Source organism: Thalassophryne amazonica, chromosome 17, assembly GCF_902500255.1.
Source record: "Thalassophryne amazonica chromosome 17, fThaAma1.1, whole genome shotgun sequence".
Lineage (NCBI taxonomy): Eukaryota > Metazoa > Chordata > Actinopteri > Batrachoidiformes > Batrachoididae > Thalassophryne > Thalassophryne amazonica.
This window is the reverse complement of record NC_047119.1, coordinates 74,908,203-74,925,702: the sequence shown is the minus strand read 5'-3', so window position 1 is coordinate 74,925,702 and position 17,500 is coordinate 74,908,203. Positions and strand designations below refer to the sequence as shown.

At 44.4% G+C, this 17,500-nt stretch overlaps 1 protein-coding gene across 1 annotated transcript in view; it reads right to left on the bottom strand.

Moving 5' to 3' along the window:
* Positions 1-17,500, bottom strand: part of myo5b (myosin VB) — a 371,481-nt gene that overhangs the window by 14,441 nt on the left and 339,540 nt on the right. The window contains exons 39-40 of the mRNA XM_034191847.1: positions 16,693-16,730; positions 11,962-12,042 (exon numbers count right to left, since the gene is read on the bottom strand). Of these exons, the coding sequence (XP_034047738.1) occupies positions 11,962-12,042; positions 16,693-16,730 (119 nt within the window). The remainder of the gene's footprint in view (positions 1-11,961; positions 12,043-16,692; positions 16,731-17,500) is intronic.

Genomic DNA, 17,500 nt, shown 5'->3' with positions numbered 1-17,500 from the left:
CCCAAGTATCTTTGCTGCTCACATCACTCTCTTGCACAATGCTTGATCTTTGTCTACTAGCCACGCCCCCTTTCTGGAATCTTTCCTCCAAACCTGCATCTTGTTAGCTATTTAGTCTGCACATGCACATTGTTCACAGCACCTGTTACTTAAGCCCTTACAGTCTCACAGCACACTGCCAGATTGTTGTCTTAGCACACTTTCCAGCGCCCATTACAGTCCTGTTTTTGTCTTGCCGTGTTTTGAACCTTGCTCTGTTACCTCGACCATGCCTTTTGCTTCATCCCGGATGTCTGAGTTTGCTCGTGCCTCTGAACCCTGCTCGTTTGTGACTGCATCTCAGCCTGATCCTGTTTGTACCTCAGCCACGCTGACTGATTACATGTGTACCGAAACCAAGCCTGGAATAAAGACCATGATTTCTCCTACACCAAAGCCTTGTCTGGGAGTTTGCATTGCGGGTCCAGCCACTCCTGGTGACGGGCTCCCGCCCATCCTGACACTGCCAAAAAACACATCAACTGGCCTAAAGAGAAATGGAGGAATATTTTGTGGACTGATGAGAGTAAAATTGTTCTTTTTGGGTCCAAGGGCCGCAGACAGTTTCTGAGACGACCCCCAAACTCTGAATTCAAGCCACAGTTCACAGTGAAGACAGTGAAGCATGGTGGTGCAAGCATCATGATATGGGCATGTTTCTCCTACTATGGTGTTGGGCCTATATATCACATACCAGGTATCATGGATCAGTTTGGATATGTCAAAATACTTGAAGAGGTCATGTTGCTTTATGCTGAAGAGGACATGCCCTTGAAATGGGTGTTTCAACAAGACAATGACCCCAAGCACACTAGTAAACCAGCAAAATCTTGGTTCCAAACCAGCAAAATTAATGCCTCGCAGATGTGAAGAAATCATGAAAAACTGTGGTTATACAACTAAATACTAGTTTAATGATTCACAGGATTGATAAAAAAAAAGCAGTTTGAACATAATAGTTTTGAGTTTGTAGTGTCAATAGCAGATGCTACTATTATTATTCTACTTTTTTTACTAATAGCCCAATTTCATAGCCTTAAGAGTGTGCATATCATGAATGCTTGGTCTTGTTGGATTTGTGAGAATCTACTGAATCTACTGGTACCTTGTTTCCCATGTAACAATAAGAAATATACTCAAAACCTGGATTCATCTTTTTAGTCACATAGCACTACTGTTATTCTGAATCAAATCAAATCAATTTTATTTATATAGCGCCAAATCACAACAAACAGTTTCCCCAAGGCGCTTTATATTGTAAGGCAAAAGACATACAATAATTACAGAAAAACCCCAACTGTCAAAACGACCCCCTATGAGCAAGCACTTGGTGACAGAAGGAAGGAAAAACTCCCTCCCTGAACACTACTGTATGTAGTAAACAGGAGCTTCCAGCAGGGGGCAGAAGTGCTGACACATTCACTTGGACTGTTGAGGTATCTGTGGAAGAAGTATTCTGAAAATGACTGTAACTTACAGCAATGAAGCAGTTTAGAGTAGCAGCAAAGCTCAACTCTCTACTCAACAGCAGTGTCGCAGTGAGGCGGAGGTCTTGGAAAATAAAGCAGTTCTGACTTATGGTTTTTATTTATAATGAAAATTAATACCGATAGAGTTAAAGTGTGTGTGCACCGAAGTTACTGAAGTTACTTCGATACCGAAGTTAAAATATAACATATATCTTTTAATGTTGAATAATGCACTAACTCTGAAGTTTTGTAACAAACACAGACAGATGCCAAAGGGATTATGAGTAAAATGTGCCTCCGCTAACACTGATTGGTTGACTCATTCATTCTATGTAAACACCAACATGTTAATGTGAGGTGTGTGTTGGTGTTTACATATAAATGTGCTTTTGTAAAATAAGACTTTTTTTGTGTGTGTGTGTGTGTGTGTGTTTTTTTCCCCTGTCTGCATATATAGTAATGGTAAATGCCACACTGGCAGAACCATTTATGAACATTAATACACATATTTGCAATTTATTCTTGCAGGACAGAAGGTATGTATGTAGTGCATGAGTAAATGTGGTGTGTGTGTGAGACCCCCATCCGCCCTTCCCGATCACCCTACAACATCCTACTCAAAGCCAACTGAAAACTTCTATCAGGATGGACCGACCACTAAAACAACATGAAGACAGACAACAACGAAAGACAACTGGTGAAGACAATAACTGTAAAGTGAGACATCGAGGAGACGGGGCCCCAACATAAAACATGCCGGAACAAACCACCACACATGAACAAGCAGTGACAGCGACAGTCTAGCGGTCTAAAAATTATCGGACCAAAACCTATTGGAAGATAATTAGTCCCATAATGGTTTTCAAAGTTATCTGAAAAGCAAATCCGATAATGAAAACATTAGCTTCGATAATTAGCGGTTAGCGGAACTATGCCCACCACTGCCTATACTTTAACGACCAAAATAATCTTTGAACATATAACATCTCTGGTTAAAAAGGTTCCTTTTCATTTGTAATGATGCAGTCATTTTTTCCATCATATATACGTGTTTTAACCTCTGTTTCCATTCAGTTACTGCTGGTGACTTCACATTCTTCCAGTTAACAGTTATGATTTTTTTTTTTTAGCAATCAACAGTAAAATGCATAAAATATATCTTTGGTCAGCAGTGAAAGCATCAACCGATGTAACACAAAACAAAACAAACAAACAAAAAACAAAAACAAAATTGGAGGGGACACTTGTTTAACAGTTTTTTCAATCTCTTCTTTAATATCTGACCATTGATGCCCTTATGACGACCATTACAAAGTTTATCCCACAGTTCGTCTTCTATTAATCAATCAATCAATCAATTTTTTTTATATAGCGCCAAATCACAACAAACAGTTGCCCCAAGGCGCTTTATATTGTAAGGCAAGGCCATACAATAATTATGTAAAACCCCAACGGTCAAAACGACCCCCTGTGAGCAAGCACTTGGCTACAGTGGGAAGGAAAAACTCCCTTTTAACAGGAAGAAACCTCCAGCAGAACCAGGCTCAGGGAGGGGCAGTCTTCTGCTGGGACTGGTTGGGGCTGAGGGAGAGAACCAGGAAAAAGACATGCTGTGGAGGGGAGCAGAGATCGATCACTAATGATTAAATGCAGAGTGGTGCATACAGAGCAAAAAGAGAAAGAAACAGTGCATCATGGGAACCCCCCAGCAGTCTACGTCTATAGCAGCATAACTAAGGGATGGTTCAGGGTCACCTGATCCAGCCCTAACTATAAGCTTTAGCAAAAAGGAAAGTTTTAAGCCTAATCTTAAAAGTAGAGAGGGTGTCTGTCTCCCTGATCTGAATTGGGAGCTGGTTCCACAGGAGAGGAGCCTGAAAGCTGAAGGCTCTGCCTCCCATTCTACTCTTACAAACCCTAGGAACTACAAGTAAGCCTGCAGTCTGAGAGCGAAGCGCTCTATTGGGGTGATATGGTACTATGAGGTCCCTAAGATAAGATGGGACCTGATTATTCAAAACCTTATAAGTAAGAAGAAGAATTTTAAATTCTATTCTAGAATTAACAGGAAGCCAATGAAGAGAGGCCAATATGGGTGAGATATGCTCTCTCCTTCTAGTCCCCGTCAGTACTCTAGCTGCAGCATTTTGAATTAACTGAAGGCTTTTTAGGGAACTTTTAGGACAACCTGATAATAATGAATTACAATAGTCCAGCCTAGAGGAAATAAATGCATGAATTAGTTTTTCAGCATCACTCTGAGACAAGACCTTTCTGATTTTAGAGATATTGCGTAAATGCAAAAAAGCAGTCCTACATATTTGTTTAATATGCGCTTTGAATGACATATCCTGATCAAAAATGACTCCAAGATTTCTCACAGTATTACTAGAGGTCAGGGTAATGCCATCCAGAGTAAGGATCTGGTTAGACACCATGTTTCTAAGATTTGTGGGGCCAAGTACAATAACTTCAGTTTTATCTGAGTTTAAAAGCAGGAAATTAGAGGTCATCCATGTCTTTATGTCTGTAAGACAATCCTGCAGTTTAGCTAATTGGTGTGTGTTGTCTGGCTTCATGGATAGATAAAGCTGGGTATCATCTGCGTAACAATGAAAATTTAAGCAATACCGTCTAATAATACTGCCTAAGGGAAGCATATATAAAGTGAATAAAATTGGTCCTAGCACAGAACCTTGTGGAACTCCATAATTAACTTTAGTCTGTGAAGAAGATTCCCCATTTACATGAACAAATTGTAATCTATTAGACAAATATGATTCAAACCACCGCAGCGCAGTGCCTTTAATACCTATGGCATGCTCTAATCTCTGTAATAAAATTTTATGGTCAACAGTATCAAAAGCAGCACTGAGGTCTAACAGAACAAGCACAGAGATGAGTCCACTGTCCGAGGCCATAAGAAGATCATTTGTAACCTTCACTAATGCTGTTTCTGTACTATGATGAATTCTAAAACCTGACTGAAACTCTTCAAATAGACCATTCCTCTGCAGATGATCAGTTAGCTGTTTTACAACTACCCTTTCAAGAATTTTTGAGAGAAAAGGAAGGTTGGAGATTGGCCTATAATTAGCTAAGATAACTGGGTCAAGTGATGGCTTTTTAAGTAATGGTTTAATTACTGCCACCTTAAAAGCCTGTGGTACATAGCCAACTAACAAAGATAGATTGATCATATTTAAGATCGAAGCATTAAATAATGGTAGGGCTTCCTTGAGCAGCCTGGTAGGAATGGGGTCTAATAAACATGTTGATGGTTTGGATGAAGTAACTAATGAAAATAACTCAGACAGAACAATCGGAGAGAAAGAGTCTAACCAAATACCGGCATCACTGAAAGCAGCCAAAGATAACGATACGTCTTTGGGATGGTTATGAGTAATTTTTTCTCTAATAGTTAAAATTTTGTTAGCAAAGAAAGTCATGAACTCATTACTAGTTAAAGTTAATGGAATACTCAGCTCAATAGAGCTCTGACTCTTTGTCAGCCTGGCTACAGTGCTGAAAAGAAACCTGGGGTTGTTCTTATTTTCTTCAATTAGTGATGAGTAGAAAGATGTCCTAATATTATCATATTAGTTTCTGATTCCCATTTTTCCTTTACATTGTACATATTCTGAGATAAATCAATACGTTTGTTTCCTGGAAGACTTTTTTTTTCTAAAACTCTAATAAAATACTGTTCTATACCATTTGAGGTTTTACCAATTCTCTCCTTTTCTTTGTGATTTGTAATGTAGTGCCTAATTTGCAAATATCTATATAAATCATTTGAAGGAAGGTCAAATTGTTCTTGAATTTGTGTGAAAGGCTTTAAGGCTGAATGTCAGTTCTCCCCCTCGGCCCTTCCTCTTACCCCTTCCCCTCTGTTTTGCGCGGGTACGAGAGACAGAGGGGTGTCTCATTTCTCTTTTTGGAGTGAGGCGGAGGGGTAGGCGGAGGGCAACAAACCCCTTCAAACGGAGTGAATCTGGATGCACACTCCATTTGGAGGGCTAGGAGGAGCTCACCACTGTCTCCACAGAAACAAACACGGCACCGAAAGAGCCGCACAAATGAAGCGGCTTTCATTACAAATTACACTGTTTAGAAAGTTATAACTGGCCAAAAAAAACTTTACAGGAAGTTGTCTATGACAGTATCGTGTATGCTGCTGGATGCATGTTGCGTATATTGTAGTTCTGAAGAATATCGTAACTTCGCTTGTGTCCTAAGGCGTTATAATGCACATACACACGAACGCTACGATAAGACACTTTTATATCTCCAGCTGAATAATAAAATTTCAGATTTGGGAGGGCCAAACCTCCTTTATTTTTAGCCAAATGAAGTGTTTTAAATTTAATTCTGGGTCTCATGTGTTGCCATATAAACTGAGAGGTTAATGTATTTGTCATGTTAAAAATGGAAATTGCAACTCTTACGGGCAGCAACAAGAAGAAAAATAGGAGACGAGGAAGCAGATTCATCTTTACTGTTTCAGCTTTGCCAAAAAGAGATAAGGGGAGAACTTCCCAGCGAGTTAGATCACTCCTTATTAGTTTAATTAACTTATTATAGTTTGCATCAAAAACTTTTGTAGTTTCAGGTGTTATAATTGCAAGGAATTTAGGGATTCCATCATCTACAGTCCATAATATAATCAGAAGATTCAGAGAATCTGGGGAACTTTCTGCACGTAAGCAGCAAGGCTGAAAACCAACATTGAATGCCTGTGACCTTTGATCCCTCAGGCGGCACTGCATTAAAAACCGACATCATTGTGGAAAGGATCTTACCGCGTGGGCTCAGGAACACTTCAGAAAACCATTGTCAGTTAACAAAGTTCATCGCTACATCTACAAGTGCAAGTTAAAACTCTACCATGCAAAGTGAAAGTCATACATCAACAACATCCAGAAACACTGCCGCCTTCTCTGGACCCGAGCTCATTTGAAATGGACAGACGCAAAGTGGAAAAGTGTGCTGTGGTCTGACGAGTCCACATTTCAAATTGTTTTTGGAAATCATGGACGTTGTGTCCTCTGGACACAAGAGGAAAAAGACCATCCAGATTGTTACCAGCACAAAGTTCAAAAGCCAGCATCTGTGATGGTATGGGGGTGTGTTAGTGCCCATGACATGGACAACTTACACATCTGTGATGGCACCATCAATGCTGAAAGGTACATCCAGGTTTTGGAGCAACACATGCTGCCATCCAAGCAACGTCTTTTTCAGGGACGTCCCTGCTTATTTCAGCAAGACAATGCCAAGACACATTCTGCACGTGTTACAATCAATCAATCAATCAATTTTTTTATATAGCGCCAAATCACAACAAACAGTTGCCCCAAGGCGCTTTATATTGTAAGGCAAGGCCATACAATAATTATGTAAAACCCCAACGGTCAAAACGACCCCCTGTAAGCAAGCACTTGGCTACAGTGGGAAGGAAAAACTCCCTTTTAACAGGAAGAAACCTCCAGCAGAACCAGGCTCAGGGAGGGGCAGTCTTCAACAGCGTGGCTTCGTAGTAAAAGAGTGCAGGTACTAGACTGGCCTGCCTGCAGTCCAGACCTGTTGCCGACTGAAAATGTGTGGCGCATTATGAAGCGCAAAATACGACAGCGGAGACCCCGAACTGTTGAACAACTGAAGTCGTACATCAAGCAAGAATGGGAAAGAATTCCACCTACAAAGCTTCAACAATTAGTGTCCTCAGTTCCCAAACGCTTATTGAGTGTTGTTAGAAGGAAAGGTGATGTAACACAGTGGTAAACATACCACTGTCCCAGCTTTTTTGAAACCTGTTGCAGGCATCCATTTCAAAATGATCAAATATTTGCACAAAAACAATAAATTTAATCAGTTTGAACATTAAATATCTTGTCTTTGTGGTGTATTCAATTGAATATAGGTTGAAGAGGACACAACGCCCTGACTTCATTGGAATTGGGGTTGTACTAAGGTACACCTAAATATCTTTAAACAAAAGAGTAGAGGTGCCTGGTCTTGAGAACCAGGGATTGTAGGTTGAAAAGCTTTTTTTTTTAATCCCATGGGAACTCTCCCTACCCACTAAAGCGGCTCAAGAATATGGACAGCATGTATATAAGTGACATCTACACAATCAGGGCAGTAAACAACATTTACAAGAAATATAGTTACTACATAATATTATAGGAGTTAGCTCCTGAATCCTAAGTGTTCATACAGGAGACAATTGTAGTATACGTCTATCTAGTCTGTAGACTTGTAAAACTAAATTATAGCTAGTAGGCTAAGCTATAAATCTAGTTATTTTATTATAGAAATAGAAGCTATGATGTAATGTTTTAGGTTTATATCTAAAGTTCACACTGCTAGCTAGGTTATGGATAGCTACTATAGAAAGACAAATTCTGTACTCTACATGCTTTCTAATGGAAACCCCAAACTTAGATACTATCTTTTGATATCTATTAAAGAACCCTTGAAACTAAAGAACCATTAAAAGTCTACACCATATAAAATAAAAGTGCAAATCCTGAAAGTAGGCTAACTATAGCCAGATGAGCTCCCGTTAATTTAGCCGTTAACTAGCCTAGCACACCTTGCTAGCCAAGAAAGCTAAACAAAGCCGGTAAGTGGCGTATAAAGTACAATAGCATCGCTTCATCCGGCAATAACGGCCATAACAAGAAATACATATAACAACAGATGCAAACAAAAGTGTGGATTAACATTAGCTTCCCAAACAGAACCAACTATGTTGTTAGCTATGACAAACAGTGCTGTAGCTGGCTCGATGATCTCACGTTAGCTGCTAGGTTTAGCTAAATGTACCCCACTCCTCCCTGTTCCTTCATCCCTGCATCCTGTACGTTATCACTAATATAATATTAAAAAAGGAACAAAAAATAAGAAGACATTTGTATATATTCATAACCATGAAGCGTGCTGAAATGTAAATGCTATGTCTTTTTGACTTGACTATAGAGCCACAAGCCACCTTGAGCATCCTGCGGGGACCAGGAGGATAGGAGTGTCCTTGTATGCGGATGACCTGTTGATTTTTGATATCAAACCCAGTTATTTCTGTACCTCCATGCTGTCAGTATTCACTCAGGTTGGTCAGTTTTGAGGATATAAACTAAAGTCCCCGTCACACTTAGTCGGAATGAGCAAGAATCAAGCAGAATCAGCCGGAATGAGAAAAAAGCCAAAATTTGAGTCATATTCAGGAGGGACAGATACTCCGACAGCTGTGTAAGAGAATGCTGCTCAAATACAGATCAAATGCAGATCCTGCCTCAAATGATTCTTGCACATTTTGTGTTTAAGCCTCTGAATGAAGTTCGAATGTAGTTGGAACACAGTATGAATACCAAGAAGGCTGTTAGAATGCAGTAAGCATATGAAGAATGCACTTGGAATGCCGTACGAGTCCAACTGACACCCGAAGTCTGAAAGTCTGGAAGGCAAACACGGGGAGAGCGGCGCTGTTGTCTGCCCTTCTTCCAGGACCTGCAGTGTCTCTACTGGATTTTGAAAGGCATCAACGTACGGACTGTAATCAAGTAATGCAGAGATTCAGTTCATCACGGTCATCAGATCACCTCCGTGTGCCGCCGTCATTACCGCTGCACACGCCTGTGACAACAAGCAGTCCATGATGTGGCCACGACAACATGTAACATGTCGACTCCACACGTGTACAATCGCTGTTGTCCAACAGCCCACAATATGTGTCCTATGTGTTAAATCTGTCATTCACTCACCCACAGCTCCCCCCCGCGCACTGTCCATCAACAGGACACTGTCCCTCAACAGGACACTGTCCATCAACAGGACACTGTCCCCACAGAATGAACATCTTCTTCCCACACATAACGGGCTCTCTGCACTGTGCGATTGGAGCAGGGAAGCGATCTGACATTATAGTCCCGCAGGGCGGCGGTGTGATCTGACATTATAGTCCCGCAGGGCGGCGGTGTGATCTGACATTATAGTCCCGCAGGGCGGCGGTGTGATCTGACATTATAGTCCCGCAGGGCGGCGGTGTGATCTGACATTATAGTCCCGCAGGGCGGCGGTGTGATCTGACATTATAGTCCCGCAGGGCGGCGGTGTGATCTGACATTATAGTCCCGCAGGGCGGCGGTGTGATCTGACATTATAGTCCCGCAGGGCTTCATTATGATCTGACATTATAGTACCACAGGGCGGCGGTGTGATCTGACATCATAGTACCAGAGGGCAGCGGTGTGATCTGACAATATAGTCCCGCAGGGCGGCGGTGTGATCTGACATTATAGTCCCGCAGGGCGGCGGTGTGATCTGACATTATAGTCCCGCAGGGCTTCATTATGATCTGACATTATAGTACCACAGGGCAGCGGTGTGATCTGACATCATAGTACCAGAGGGCAGCGGTGTGATCTGACAATATAGTCCCGCAGGGCGGCGGTGTGATCTGACATTATAGTCCCGCAGGGCGGCGGTGTGATCTGACATTATAGTCCCGCAGGGCGGCGGTGTGATCTGACATTATAGTCCCGCAGGGCGGCGGTATGATCTGACATTATAGTCCCGCAGGGCGGCGGTGTGATCTGACATTGTGCGGCCGTCTTTAAACCGGTTGTACCTCTCCTTAATCTGTGTGATGCCCATAGGATCGCCACCGAAAGCCGTCTGAATAATCCGAATGGTTTCCCGAATGGTTTTCAGTTTTGCCAGAAACTAGTGCTGTCGCCCAGTTTCTGGCAAAATTTGATGCAGTCATGCTGCTCCAGTCGTTCCGCCATTTTCCTTGCAAAGAAAATCTGACGACAGACTCCACCCATCCTCACACAAAGGCTGCTTACAAGCAAATGACGCAATCGACAGGCGTGAAAAAAGTCACGCATGTGCACGAAGGTTCAAGGTTGGCTCATGCAAGCACACGTGATTCAAATCCATCAGGTTTTTGAAAAAAAATGAAAAAAGTCCGATACTTTTCTAACAGACCTCGTACTTTGAAACCGGCCACAGAAGTGCACAAAGTAATCCTCGTGCATCATCAGATGGTCACTAACAGACTAAATCTAAAATGTGATTTTGGTGCAACATGTCCTTTAATTCCTCAAACAGGCAGTTCTTCAGACATCTGTGGACGAGACACCTCCTGTAATGTCAGAGAAACACCGGACATGAAGGCAGCCCACACGCTTCCACAGGATTCACAGGATGCTATTGATGACAAAGTAGCCGGTCTGAGGCTGTGGACAGGATTAAAACCACCTGGGAGACGTTTTAAACCTTTCACTATCCACTTGTTACTAACACTGTGCACAGGGTCCATATGTCCAAAAACTATTCTGTGTGCACCCAGTGAGAGTCTTCCCTGATCCATATGTACTAGACATGTCCAAGTGTTGGAAAACATTTGTGGGACGTCTTTCAAACACTGTCCTTAATCCTCAAATATAACATGGAACCATATCCTCTGGTTGCCCTCTTTGGCACCACCGGCGAGGACATCTGACCCCGTACGCTTTCTTTTGGTTGTCTTTGGGATACTGTTAATAAGATGGAGGGATGCTGCCCTGCCCACTCAGGTTCAATGGTTGAGGGATCTTAAGTCGTGTTTAAGCCTAGAAAAGATTTGTTACTCGATTAACAGCTCTGGTATGACGTTTCATCAGGTGTGGAGACCTTTCAGCTTCAAAACCTGACCTCCAGCCCCTCCAGATGGGCTCCAGAGACTGGTGCCACTTCCTGTCTTAGGGACTGGGTCAGTGTGAGGGATGGAGGATGGGAACGGGATTGCCCATTTTCTCTATAATTATGATTTTGTCATGACTTTTCACTACGTTACACTGAATTTATTCACTATTTTTGTTTCTGTTCAACTCTGTAATTTTCTGTTATTTTTTTTAAAAAAAATCAATATAAAATATTCTTGAGAAAAAAATACAATCTTCTGTTTCAGAAATTCAACTCCTGTTTCATCCAGCAAGCCAGGAAACAATCACAACACACTCCACATGTGAAGCACACAGAGAACAGAGAATGGTTTGGTTTGTTTATTAATTCTGTGCGAGAACAGTAGTCTGTCAAGAGCAGTCAGTCAACGCGGAGGTTTAAAACTCACAAAATCCAGACTCTATCACCACCCGCTAAATTTCCTTTTGATCTTGATAAATATCTTTGCATGTGGAAAACTATTTCCATGTTTCCTCCCAGAATTTTGTGCTCTTGGGTGGACAAACACCACATTTCATATTCATAAATGCAAGCCTTGTTGCACACTCTTCGTAACTTTTTACACAGGCAAACCTTCAGTAAATCAGGCCCAAAGTGTGAGTGTGTGCACCCTGACAACACCAGTTTAACACTGTAATATGGCAACATTCCTCATAGCAGCGCTGCTGGCTCAGCGTCTGAGTACACAGTGGCATTTGTAGATGTTTCCATGTTTTGTTACCTGAATGTTTCGAATGAAGGACACGGTGACTCGTTCTTCAAACTCGTTGAGTGGAGTATAAAGGTTGAGAATTTTGACAATCTATGGCAGACAAGAGAAATATGATGAGCAGAGTCTGAGTTTCTTTACATGAAGTGCGTGTTGTGTTCCTACCTGCTGCACCGTGACAGGAAGTGCATGTTGTGTTCCTACCTGTTGCACTGTGACAGGAAGTGCGTGTTGTGTTCCTACCTGTTGCACTGTGACAGGAAGTGCGTGTTGTGTTCCTACCTGTTGCATCCTGTTGCACTGTGACAGGAAGTGCGTGTTGTGTTCCTACCTGTTGCATCCTGTTGCACTGTGACAGGAAGTGCGTGTTGTGTTCCTACCTGTTGCACTGTGACAGGAAGTGCGTGTTGTGTTCTGACCTGTTGCACCGTGACAGGAAGTGCGTGTTGCGTTCCTACCTGTTGCACTGTGACAGGAAGTGCGTGTTGCGTTCCTAACTGTTGCACTGTGACAGGAAGTGCGTGTTGTGTTCCTACCTGTTGCACTGTGACAGGAAGTGCGTGTTGTGTTCCTACCTGTTGCACTGGAACAAGAAGTGCGTGTTGTGTTCCTACCTGTTGCACTGTGATAAGAAGTGCGTGTTGTGTTCCTACCTGTTGCACTGTGACAGGAAGTGCGTGTTGTGTTCCTAACTGTTGCACTGTGACAGGAAGTGCGTGTTGTGTCCTCCCTGTTGCACTGTGACAGGAAATGCGTGTTGTGTTCCTCCCTGTTGCATGGTGACGGGAAGTGCGTGTTGTGTTCCTATCTGTTGCACTGTGACGGGAAGTGCGTGTTGTGTTCCTACCTGTTGCACTGTGACGGGAAGTGCGTATTGTGTTCCTACCTGTTGCACTGTGACAGGAAGTGCGTGTTGTGTTCCTACCTGTTGCACTGTGACAGGAAGTGCGTGTTGTGTTCCTACCTCTTGCACCCTGTTGCACTGTGACAGGAAGCGCGTGTTTTGTTCGTACCTGTTGCACTGTGACAGGAAGTGCGTGTTATGTTCCTAACTGTTGCACTGTGACAGGAAGTGCGTGTTGTGTCCTCCCTGTTGCACTGTGACAGGAAATGCGTGTTGTGTTCCTCCCTGTTGCATGGTGACGGGAAGTGCGTGTTGTGTTCCTATCTGTTGCACTGTGACGGGAAGTGCGTGTTGTGTTCCTACCTGTTGCACTGTGACGGGAAGTGCGTGTTGTGTTCCTACCTGTTGCACTGTGACAGGAAGTGCGTGTTGTGTTCCTACCTGTTGCACTGTGACAGGAAGTGCGTGTTGTGTTCCTACCTCTTGCACCCTGTTGCACTGTGACAGGAAGCACGTGTTTTGTTCGTACCTGTTGCACTGTGACAGGAAGTGCGTGTTGAGTTCCTACCTGTTGGACTGTGACAGGAAGTGCGTGTTGTGTTCCTACCTGTTACACTGTGACAGGAAGTGCGTGTTGTGTTCCTACCTGTTGCACTGTGACAAGAAGTGCGTGTTGTGTTCCTACCTGTTGCACTGTGACAAGAAGTGCGTGTTGTGTTCCTACCTGTTGCATCCTGTTGTGCTGTGACAGGAAGTGCGTGTTGTGTTCCTACCTGTTGCACTGACAGGAAGTGCATGTTGTGTTCCTACCTGTTGCATCCTGTTGTGCTGTGACAGGAAGTGTGTGTTGTGTTCATACCTGTTGCACTGTCACAGGAAGTGCAATGTTGTGTTCCTACCTGTTGCACTGTGACAGGAAGTGCGTGTTGTGTTCCTAGCTGTTGCATCCTGTTGCACTGTGACAGGAAGTGCGTGTTGTGTTCCTACCTGTTGCATCCTGTTGCACTGTGACAGGAAGTGCGTGTTGTGTTCCTACCTGTTGCATCCTGTTGCACTGTGACAGGAAGCGCGTGTTTTGTTCGTACCTGTTGCACTGTGACAGGAAGTGCGTGTTGAGTTCCTACCTGTTGGACTGTGACAGGAAGTGCGTGTTGTGTTCCTACCTGTTACACTGTGACAGGAAGTGCGTGTTGTGTTCCTACCTGTTGCACTGTGACAAGAAGTGCGTGTTGTGTTCCTACCTGTTGCATCCTGTTGTGCTGTGACAGGAAGTGCGTGTTGTGTTCCTACCTGTTGCACTGACAGGAAGTGCATGTTGTGTTCCTACCTGTTGCATCCTGTTGTGCTGTGACAGGAAGTGTGTGTTGTGTTCATACCTGTTGCACTGTCACAGGAAGTGCAATGTTGTGTTCCTACCTGTTGCACTGTGACAGGAAGTGCGTGTTGTGTTCCTAGCTGTTGCATCCTGTTGCACTGTGACAGGAAGTGCGTGTTGTGTTCCTACCTGTTGCATCCTGTTGCACTGTGACAGGAAGTGCGTGTTGTGTTCCTACCTGTTGCATCCTGTTGCACTGTGACAGGAAGTGCGTGTTGTGTTCCTACCTGTTGCATCCTGTTGCACTGTGACAGGAAGTGCGTGTTGTGTTCCTACCTGTTGAACTGTGACAGGAAGTGAGTGTTGTGTTCCAACCTGTTGCACCATGACAGGAAGTGCGTGTTGTGTTCCTACCTGTTCTGTTGTACTGTGACAAGAAGTGCGTGTTGTGTTCCTACCTGTTGTGTTGCACTGTGACAAGAAGTGTGTGTTCTGTTCCTACCTGTTGCACTGTGACAGGAAGTGCGTGTTGTGTTCCTACCTGTTGCACCCTGTTGCACTGTGACAGGAAGTGCGTGTTGTGTTCCTACCTGTTGCACCCTGTTGCACTGTGACAGGAAGTGCGTGTTGTGTTCCTACCTGCTGCACTGTGACAGGAAGTGCGTGTTGTGTTCCTACCTGTTGCACTGTGACAAGAAGTGTGTGTTGTGTTCCTATCTGTTGCACTGTGACAGGAAGTGCGTGTTGTGTTTCTACCTGCTGCACTGTGACAGGAAGTGCGTGTTGTGTTCCTATCTGTTGCACTGTGACAGGAAGTGTGTGTTGTGTTCCTATCTGTTGCACTGTGACAGGAAGTGCGTGTTGTGTTCCTACCTGTTGCACTGTGACAGGAAGTGCGTGTTGTGTTCCTACCTGTTGTACTGTGACAGGAAGTGCAATGTTGTGTTCCTACCTGCTGCACTGTGACAGGAAGTGCATGTTGTGTTCCTACCTGTTGCGTTGCACTATGACAGGAAGTGCGTGTTGTGTTCCTACCTGTTGCACTGTGACAGGAAGTGCGTGTTGTGTTCCAACCTGTTGCACCGTGACAGGAAGTGCGTGTTGTGTTCCTACCTGTTGTGTTGCACTGTGACAGGAAGTGCGTGTTGTGTTCCTACCTGTTGTGTTGCACTGTGACAAGAAGTGTGTGTTCTGTTCCTACCTGGTGCACTGTGACAGGAAGTGCGTGTTGTGTTCCTATCCATTGCACTGTGACAGGAAGTGCATGTTGTGTTCCTACCTGTTGCGTTGCACTATGACAGGAAGTGCATGTTGTGTTCCTACCTGTTGCACTGTGACAGGAAGTGCAATGTTGTGTTCCTACCTGTTGAACTGTGACAAGAAGTGTGTGTTGTGTTCCTATCTGTTGCACTGTGACAGGAAGTGCGTGTTGTGTTTCTACCTGCTGCACTGTGACAGGAAGTGCGTGTTGTGTTCCTATCTGTTGCACTGTGACAGGAAGTGTGTGTTGTGTTCCTACCTGTTGTACTGTGACAGGAAGTGCAATGTTGTGTTCCTACCTGCTGCACTGTGACAGGAAGTGCATGTTGTGTTCCTACCTGTTGCGTTGCACTATGACAGGAAGTGCGTGTTGTGTTCCTACCTGTTGCACTGTGACAGGAAGTGCGTGTTGTGTTCCAACCTGTTGCACCGTGACAGGAAGTGCGTGTTGTGTTCCTACCTGTTGTGTTGCACTGTGACAAGAAGTGTGTGTTGTGTTCCTACCTGTTGTGTTGCACTGTGACAAGAAGTGCGTGTTCTGTTCCTACCTGGTGCACTGTGACAGGAAGTGCGTGTTGTGTTCCTATCCATTGCACTGTGACAGGAAGTGCATGTTGTGTTCCTACCTGTTGCGTTGCACTATGACAGGAAGTGCATGTTGTGTTCCTACCTGTTGCACTGTGACAGGAAGTGCAATGTTGTGTTCCTACCTGTTGAACTGTGACAGGAAGTGCGTGTTGTGTTCCAACCTGTTGCACCGTGACAGGAAGTGCGTGTTGTGTTCCTACCTGTTGTGTTGTACTGTGACAGGAAGTGCGTGTTGTGTTCCTACCTGTTGTGTTGCACTGTGACAAGAAGTGTGTGTTCTGTTCCTACCTGTTGCACTGTGACAGGAAGTGCGTGTTGTGTTCCTACCTGTTGCACCCTGTTGCACTGTGACAGGAAGTGCGTGTTGTGTTCCTACCTGTTGCACCCTGTTGCACTGTGACAGGAAGTGCGTGTTGTGTTCCTACCTGCTGCACTGTGACAGGAAGTGCGTGTTGTGTTCCTACCTGTTGCACTGTGACAGGAAGTGCGTGTTGTGTTCCTATCTGTTGCAATGTGACAGGAAGTGTGTGTTGTGTTCCTATCTGTTGCACTGTGACAGGAAGTGTGTGTTGTGTTCCTATCTGTTGCAATGTGACAGGAAGTGTGTGTTGTGTTCCTATCTGTTGCACTGTGACAGGAAGTGTGTGTTGTGTTCCTATCTGTTGCACTGTGACAGGAAGTGTGTGTTGTGTTCCTATGTGTTGCACCGTGAGGGCAGTGCATGATGTGTTCCTACCTGTTGCACGGTGAGCGCAGTGCGTGATGTGTTCCTACCTGTTGCATCCTGTTGCACTGTGACAGGAAGTGCGTGTTGTGTTCCTACCTGTTGCATCCTGTTGCACTGTGACAGGAAGTGCGTGTTGTGTTCCTACCTGTTGCATCCTGTTGCACTGTTACAGGAAGTGCGTGTTGTGTTCCTACCTGCTGCACTGTGACAGGAAGTGCGTGTTGTGTTCCTACCTGTTGCACTGTGACAGGAAGTGCGTGTTGTGTTCCTATCTGTTGCACTGTGACAGGAAGTGCGTGTTGCGTTCCTACCTGTTGTGTTGCACTGTGACAAGAAGTGTGTGTTCTGTTCCTACCTGTTGCACTGTGACAGGAAGTGCGTGCTGTGTTCCTACCTGTTGCACTGTGACAGGAAGTGCGTGTTGTGTTCCTACCTGTTGCACTGTGACAGGAAGTGCGTGTTGTGTTCCTAACTGTTGCACTGTGACAGGAAGTGCGTGCTGTGCCCTCCCTGTTGCACTGTGACAGGAAATGCGTGTTGTGTTCCTCCCTGTTGCACGGTGACGGGAAGCGTGTGATGTGTTCCTACCTGTTGCACCACGAGAGGAAGCGTGTGATGTGTTCCTACCTGTTGGACGGTGACAAGAAGCGCCTGTTGTGTTCCTACCTGTTGCACCGTGACAGGAAGCACGTAACGTGTTCCTATGTGTTGCACGGTGACAGGAAGTGCGTGTTGTGTTCCTATCTGTTGCACTGTGACAGGAAGTGTGTGTTGTGTTCCTATCTGTTGCACTGTGACAGGAAGTGCGTGTTGTGTT